The following is a 7807-nucleotide window of genomic DNA, read 5'->3' on the forward strand; positions in this document are numbered from 1 at the left end:
TTGTCTATTTGTTTCCATGTACAAAAGCACTGTACCATTCTTAATACAGTGATCCTTGTTTTACAGGGGCCGGTTGGTGTACTTCTGTTTCCTGTTGTTGGGTCTGGGAACACTGCTGCCATGGAACTTCTTCATCACTGCACAATCAGTAAGTGCATAGCTTCTGACACTCACTTTCTCGGTGGTTTGGAGTTACTTGATGCACTTATTACTGACCCCCATGTCACAGTTAAGAGGAGTTATTGTCCCTCTGTTTTGTTCTCCATTAATTGGTGAAATATTTCAGGCTCCTCACTACTGGATATTAAGTGATAGTAGTATGATAATTCTTTTATTTGTAGCGACAGTGCACTCAAAGTTAACCAAGGTCCATTCTGGTCATAGCAATCTTGGTTTGACTAGTAATGTGTTGAACATGTAAGAGGGGCCCCAAGTCAAAAAAAAAAAAAAAAAAAAAAAAAGAAAAAAAAAAAATACTGAAGTGACAGTTCCTAAAGAAAGGTCAAAAGAATCATTCAAAATTAGAGGATAAGTGTCTTAAAACCTCCCTCTTGAAAGAATTTAAGTTTTAGGAAGGAGAAAATATAGAAGTAGGCAGGGAGTTTGAGAGTTTACCAGAAAAAGGATGAATGATTGAGAATACTGTTATGGTGATTGTCCTGCCAAGGGTACAATCCTTAGTGATGGCCTCTCATTGCTAATTTAACCCACTTTCAGATCAGCTTCTCTGTATTAACAGTGGTGCTCTTTGCAGACCATTACTTAAGTTCATGCATACATTCATGGGTGGTATGACTTACATGTACAGAAGTAACACTGATATCCTATTTACAATATTGATTAATTTTCAGTACTGGGATTTCAAGCTGGAAAACAAAACAGCCAATGGAACACGGACGCATTTACAAGACTTGTACACACCCATGCAAGTCTGCCTTTCTCAGATACCCAACTTTATATTCCTATTTATTAATGCACTCTTCAGTCACAAGTGAGTAACTGGCATAGTGCTCTTGCTTTCCTTTACGTTGTATAAAGTATTCCTTAATGTATAGATGAATGTAGAGTAATTATTGTTCTGCTGTAGATTTTGTAATCATGATTAATTTTCAACTTTTCACATACTACAATTTTGAGAGTTTTACCAATTTTGTTTTATATATCTGGGATTCACAAAAAGATCTCAAACTCATTTCATTGCTTGATTTTGGACATGCATAAAGTTATCATATCCCTATTGTTTGCATTTCTGTGTTAAGATATTATTCAGGTAATGTGCATAGATAGTTACAGTGTGAGCTGTGAGTGATGAAACCTGTGCATAAAAATGCATTCTTTTCTGATTGACAGGATCCCCCAGCGAATCAGGCTCCTGGCTTCCTTGACGTTAATGATCCTGCTTTTCTGCATCACCACTGTATTCACCCAAGTGGATACCAGTGAGTGGCAAATTGGCTTCTTCGCCCTAACCATGACTGTCATCATCCTTATCAACAGTAAGTGAGACTGTTGGGAAGACACTTCATGTTATCAAAAACATTGCCATGCCAGATGGTGGGCCACATATGTGTTACCACTTATAGTTCTAATGGAAGGAAACTAAATATGCAGACTTACATTTCTTATTTGAAAATTTTGTAAAGTATGTATCCTCAATTTGGAATGAATTTGACATTATGTAACAGTATGTATTTTATTTTTTTTAAATGGAAATACTTAAATGCTGCATGAAATTGTAGACAGTGCTATGCAACCTTTACTTACCATCATCTATTATTTTATCTATTTCTCTATTTATTTGCATCATCTATGTAATTCATATCAACACTACATATGTGTCAGTATTACCATGCCACATCATCCACAGGTGCTGGTGCCATTTTTCAAGGTGGCCTGTTTGGTGTGGCAGGAATGTTTCCCGAGAAGTACATAACTGCTGTGGTGTCAGGCCAGGCCCTTGGAGGTGTGTTTGCTTCAGGTGCACGGATTGTATCTCTCTCAGTGGGAGCAAAGGATGAAAATTCTGCATTCATTTACTTCATGATTGCTGTCATCGTCATGATTTTCACTCTGCTGGCTTATTTATTCATGTCAAAAACAGTAAGTAAAATTACTTTTTTCTTTGTGGAAATAATGTGTTATGAGTGTACAAGTATAGCATTTCAAGTTTTTGTTTACAGTAAGTGTATTTTGTCTAAGCTCAGAGTATGCATTTATAAGAGAAGATTTCACACTATGAAAACTTAAGTTATTTAATACCTATCAGTAAGTCAGTCAGTCAGTTGGTCATTCAAGCAATTGTCTTCCAGGATTTCTACAAGCACTATACCAATTGCCAAAAGCCTGAAAAAGGATCTGATGATGCCCCTCAAGCTGAAAGGACCTTTAGTGAGCAGGTCCAGATATTTAAGGAGATTTGGCCACTGGGAGTATCCGTGTGGGGTGTATTTGCTGTCACACTTGGTGCCTTTCCAGCTCTGTGTGTCAAAATTATTTCCACTGCAGAAGATGAAACTTGGTCACGTATGTATTAGATTTATTGTATTTTGTCTTATTTAAAATTTATTAGATATCTATAAATAACTATTTCCTAAGAGTGGTACAATCTAGAGAAATGAGTGATGTACCTATTTTTCTAATGTCCTTCATGGAAATTACTTTATATATATATATATATATATATATATATATATATATATATACTCGTATATATATATATATTTCTTCATCACAGTAAAGTACATGATGATTTTCTTGATTATTTGAAGTCAGTTTTCATAAGAATAAAAAATAATACATTTTATTTTTTTGTTATTTTAGAGGTGTATTTCCAGCCAGTTGTTACCTTCCTTTTGTTCAATGTTGGTGACTACATTGGACGTCAAGTGGCTGGGTTTATGATGTGGGTGAGTGTCTTACCTTCATTGACATTGTTTTATGGTCTTCAGACTAGATGGAGTAACTTGTAAGATGTGTAGTGTTCTGATATGACATGATATAAGGCATCAGAACTGGTAAAGAATAAAGATAATGAACATAGTGAAGAAAAGATATCTGAGTAAATAAAGTGTGAGAGACACAGTTGAAAACTTTCTCATTTAGTTTTTATAGTCACTTTTATATTTTATCCTGCCTCTTCATTCAGCAACAACGGCAGTAAGATTGAAAATAAGGGTTTTGTTTTGATGTGATAATGAAAGGCTTGTGACAGAGGACAAGGCTGAGGTGGCCAGCAGCATGATGGCAGCCATGCTGGGCCTGGGCCTGCTGACAGGAGGCCTCTCATCATTTGCCTTTGCTCTAATTAGCTAAGAACTCAACTTCCTTGTGGTACATGGCGATGACTATTGTGGGCTGATCAAATCACCCATGTATGCTTATTTGTACTGAGGTTAGAATAGCCATTGAGCTCTAAATGATAAAAATTCAAGGAATTTTTACTAGCAAGTATTAAGAAAATTGCCCATCTCACAATGGCAGATAATTTTTTTTTTCTGGTAGATTATGGTGTTCTCGATGAATCTACAAATAATTTTCACAGCAGATCAATATTTTTTTCTTTGCCCACCTCCCACCATCCATAGCATTATAATGAATTTGTGGTGCATATAAATAGGAGTCAAAATACTCAGAATGAAAGGATCTAACCAATGGAACAGGTAAGATTTGCTGCTGTTAAATGGGCATATTTCTTTATATATAGATGATGAAGTTCACGAGATACAGTAGAGGTGAACAGGGAAAACATTCAGAGTTCTTTCCTTTTCTTTACTTTATTCCTTGTAATATTTCACCTTCACAGAACGTAAATAAATACCAAATTTCCTTATGTATTTAAGAATCAGTGTAATGCCCTACCTCCTTTTTATACAGTGAAAATTAATTCTGTTTAGAGGAAAAATTGCATGACTTATTTTTACATGAATTTCAATGGACTTTTTATGTATTTATATCATGTAGCCCGGTGATGTGGCAAGCATGCTCGGCTCATACTCAAGAGAGATTGAGTTTTAATCCTCAGCTGGCTGGAGACAAAGTAAGGTTGTCTCCTTAACTCCTAAGTGATGGGTGATGCAGTGGTGTGCATCTCAGGGCTTTGACATGTGATGCATATGTGTGCCAAATAATTTTCCTGGTTTAAATCAAGCAGAGGCAAAAGAGAAATGTTTTGAGCTTTATTTGGTAACACTTATAAAGCTGCTCCCTACCACTTTTTCATGATCTTCCATCTGGTAGTCCATACAAAGTAAGAATCATGGAAGGAAGTGATTTGCCCTCATCCCAATACATGGCCCAGCACAAATGTAAGCCAATTTTGCCCACTCCCAGTAAGTGCTATTAGGCAAGGAATCACATTCATGGAACTTCTGGGCACAATGGAAGAACATTCCTTTTAAGATGTGGGGAGAGTGGTGAGGGACAGAGGGGATAAGACAAGATAGAAGCTGCAGGTGCACGAGCTGTAGCCAGTGCTATATCCAGTGTAACAAACTCATAACGACAACCACTGTTGTAAAGTGGCTGATACATTGTTATTCGACCTTTACTTCCAGCTGAACTAAGATAACAAGTCAGACAAAAACACCATTAGAAAGGAGAAGGATAGGCACTTTTTATGCTCTAAGTTTCATCATTCTTTGATCTGTATTAAAGGAAATACCAGTAAAATGGCTGGAAGGCGATTAACGAGCGAAGCCTGATATTCAATTCACTCTAGCTCAAAAGTCTGCAAGAACGCAATGGTTCTGCTGTATACCGTTGGATAGGAAATTTCATTCTGCACTCAATAATATGTGTCTGCTCTTGTTGAGACAAAAAGAAAGTTGGTTAAAATTGCAGGAAAATGACCAAATTACATTTTTGACACCTTTCTACTATTTGCAAGTTACCCATTGACTTAACCAATAGAAAAGATGAAAGCTATATCATATAAAATTGATAGAGTTGTGCTATCATATGGTGTTAATTTCGTTATGATCGGCTGCACAGTTCCAGAGATATTAGCATTTGAATAGTATTATTGTCGGGCTGGGCCAGACCAGGCTGCTCAAAATAAAATGGTAACCTCTATAGTAAACTTCACTTCGCTCATAATAACTCTTAAGAATGAGAGTGATTTTTCTCTTAAAAATGCCTGTTATTAGAAGAGATTCCACCACTAAATGCCCATCGCTTAAGTTTTAAATGTTGTAAACCCTGGTCACTTAGCAGAGAATAGGTACAAGGTGTAAGCCAAGAGTTGTGGCCTTGCAACCCAGCAAGAGTGGAAGACAAACATTCTTGCCCTTCTGTCATTCACCTATGGTCATCTGCTGGTCACCCAGCTAGCCACTCCCCTACAGAAAGAGCTCGACCAATGACCAATCTTTGGGTAGGACTGAGACCACTCATACACCAGGACAGCAAGGACAGACTCCTTGGATTACATCCTGTACATACTTCCTGCCAAATGAATAGGGGCTACAGCTTGACTGTCTGCCTTGCCACACCCAGGACTTGAACCCAAGCCTTCTCAGTTGTGAGCCAAGCGTGCTGACTACTACACTTTGCAGTGTGTGTGTGTGTGTGTGTGTGTGTGTGTGTGTGTGTGTGTGTGTGTGTGTGTGTGTGTGTGTGTGTGTGTGTGTGTGTGTGTGTGTGTGTGTGTGTGTGCCTGCATATATGTGCATGCATGCATGCACCCCCAACAATAGATTAGAGATAATCTACAAATCTTTGCCACACACGGAAAGGTAAACAGGCAAAGGTGTGAAAGATAATGTTTTCAAGAACTTGAAATATTAATACATAATGTGATGAAATGTTGAATTTTGTAATGCTATTGAATTACATAATACTCATCATTGTATTATTGTTTACTCATGACAATGATGTGCATTTCACAGTATGAATAAGGTGATTTAGATGTGTAGCTGTACATGAAGTACACAAAATGGCTCTCAATAGATAGCCTTGACAAAGCATACCACCAAAGTTGTCAAAGGTAGGGATAACTTTTTTTTAGTTAACTGTCATGATCATTTATCATCATCATCATCATATTGATCATCATCACTACCACTGTTGGTATTACCACCATCATGTTTCTCTAGCAAAAAGAGTGTTGGGATCCAGACTTCAGGAGAGAGGACTAAATTATACAAGCCAAACAAGCTTTGCAGTGTGATCCATTAACATGACATTAGAGTTTGTAATTTTTCATGGTATGTAAGAAATAAAAAGTAGATTACATAACAGAAAAGTCTTTGAATCAATCTGCTTTGAATGTTATCATGAAAACTGGTTTTCAGAGCTCAGTATATCAGTATTGTATAAAAATGCACATCACATTTTAGTCATAGTGTTATATATATATATTTTTTTTATGAAACTGTTAATTTGCACTTATGATACTAAATAATTCATGTCATGGCACAGCATTTGTTTTTGTTGGCAAAATACTGTTTGTATTATGATCTTTGTAGAAGGCTGGGTCTATTATCCATTAGTTCCATGTGAGCCAAGTAATTAAAACCATCACTTTGTCAAATGTTTGTTTTTAGTGCAATTTTTACCTGTAACTGAATTTTCTCCTTCCCAGAAAATTTACAAGCTTTGCATATTAAGCAGAAACTTGTTTATGTCAAGAAATGCTTGAATTTCAGCATAGCTTTAATATATAACACAATTATAGATAAATAGATCTGTAGTGAGCTGACACATTCAGCTGCCTGCCACAGGTATAAGAGTGCATTATTCCAGTGGACTTAGGCAGGTGCTCAGGAAGCTCACCGTCCATGTGTCAGAAAGTTGGCCTTTTTCAGTAACTCAGGGAAGCCATCCCCTGCTACACACACACACACACACACACACAAGGGGAAAAGAAAGAAAGCTGAAGAGGACCACTTGTAGGAGTGACATCAAGAAGCATAGTTTCCCCTACAAACATTTGGAATGACTTAGATGAGAGTGATCAATGCAAGAAGTATTCATGACTAAGGAAAGGTTTATTACTTCTAGGTATGGGAGATGGGACAGTTTGAGCACAGTTCCCTTATTATATGTCAGGAATAAGCACACATACACACATACACAGATATATTATCATAAAGCTCTTCTTTAATGTAATATTTGATAAAGCAATGGAAATCAAAATTAAAACTAATTGCCTTACACTATATTCTAAATTATTAATTTAGTGCCAGTTTATAACTGCCTCTTGTACCAAAAACATTGGCATATATATATATATATATATATATATATATATATATATATATATATATATATATATATATATATATATATATATATATATATATATATATATACAGAATTGAGGTACAAAAATGCATAAATCTGCTTCCAAATATATTCAGCTCCACAGATAATGCCTCTCTCTCTCTCTCTCTCTCTTTCTCTGTCAGTAGTTGCACAGGTCTTCAAGGGTATTTTTACGGTTTTATTGACAGATTAACAACATTTGTACATTAATAACAGGAGAAACAGCATTGAAAACCCTGATAATCATCTTTATAGCTTTGAAAAACAGTCGTGAGAAGAGAGAGAGAGAGAGAGAGAGAGTAGGAGCATTTCAGTTGAGCCTATTCTACCCTGGTTCGTGTTTGCTGCGGTGACACGGTGCCGCATTGAGTGAAGATTGCGTTCATAATCACTTATCGGGGGTGGAGTGGGGAAAGGAGAGTCAGGAAGTGAGGATATTTATATTATTTGACATATTATTTGATAGCATGTCAACTTTTGTGTGTGTGTGTGTGTGTGTGTGTGTGTGCGTGTGTGTGGGTGGGTGGGTGTTGGATCAGTGACA

At 36.6% G+C, this 7807-nt stretch overlaps 1 protein-coding gene across 1 annotated transcript in view; it reads left to right on the plus strand.

Annotated features, from left to right (window-relative positions):
- LOC135102543 (equilibrative nucleoside transporter 1-like) overlaps window positions 1–6529 on the plus strand; it is an 18196-nt gene extending 11667 nt beyond the window's left edge. Inside the window, exons 5-10 of the mRNA XM_064007824.1 lie at window positions 67–148; window positions 852–991; window positions 1351–1496; window positions 1868–2100; window positions 2310–2523; window positions 2821–6529. Coding sequence (XP_063863894.1) covers window positions 67–148; window positions 852–991; window positions 1351–1496; window positions 1868–2100; window positions 2310–2523; window positions 2821–2969 — 964 coding nt within the window. The 3' untranslated portion in view covers window positions 2970–6529. The remainder of the gene's footprint in view (window positions 1–66; window positions 149–851; window positions 992–1350; window positions 1497–1867; window positions 2101–2309; window positions 2524–2820) is intronic.
- The last annotated feature ends 1278 nt before the right edge of the window (window positions 6530–7807 follow it).

This window comes from Scylla paramamosain, chromosome 8 (assembly GCF_035594125.1).
Source record: "Scylla paramamosain isolate STU-SP2022 chromosome 8, ASM3559412v1, whole genome shotgun sequence".
Lineage (NCBI taxonomy): Eukaryota > Metazoa > Arthropoda > Malacostraca > Decapoda > Portunidae > Scylla > Scylla paramamosain.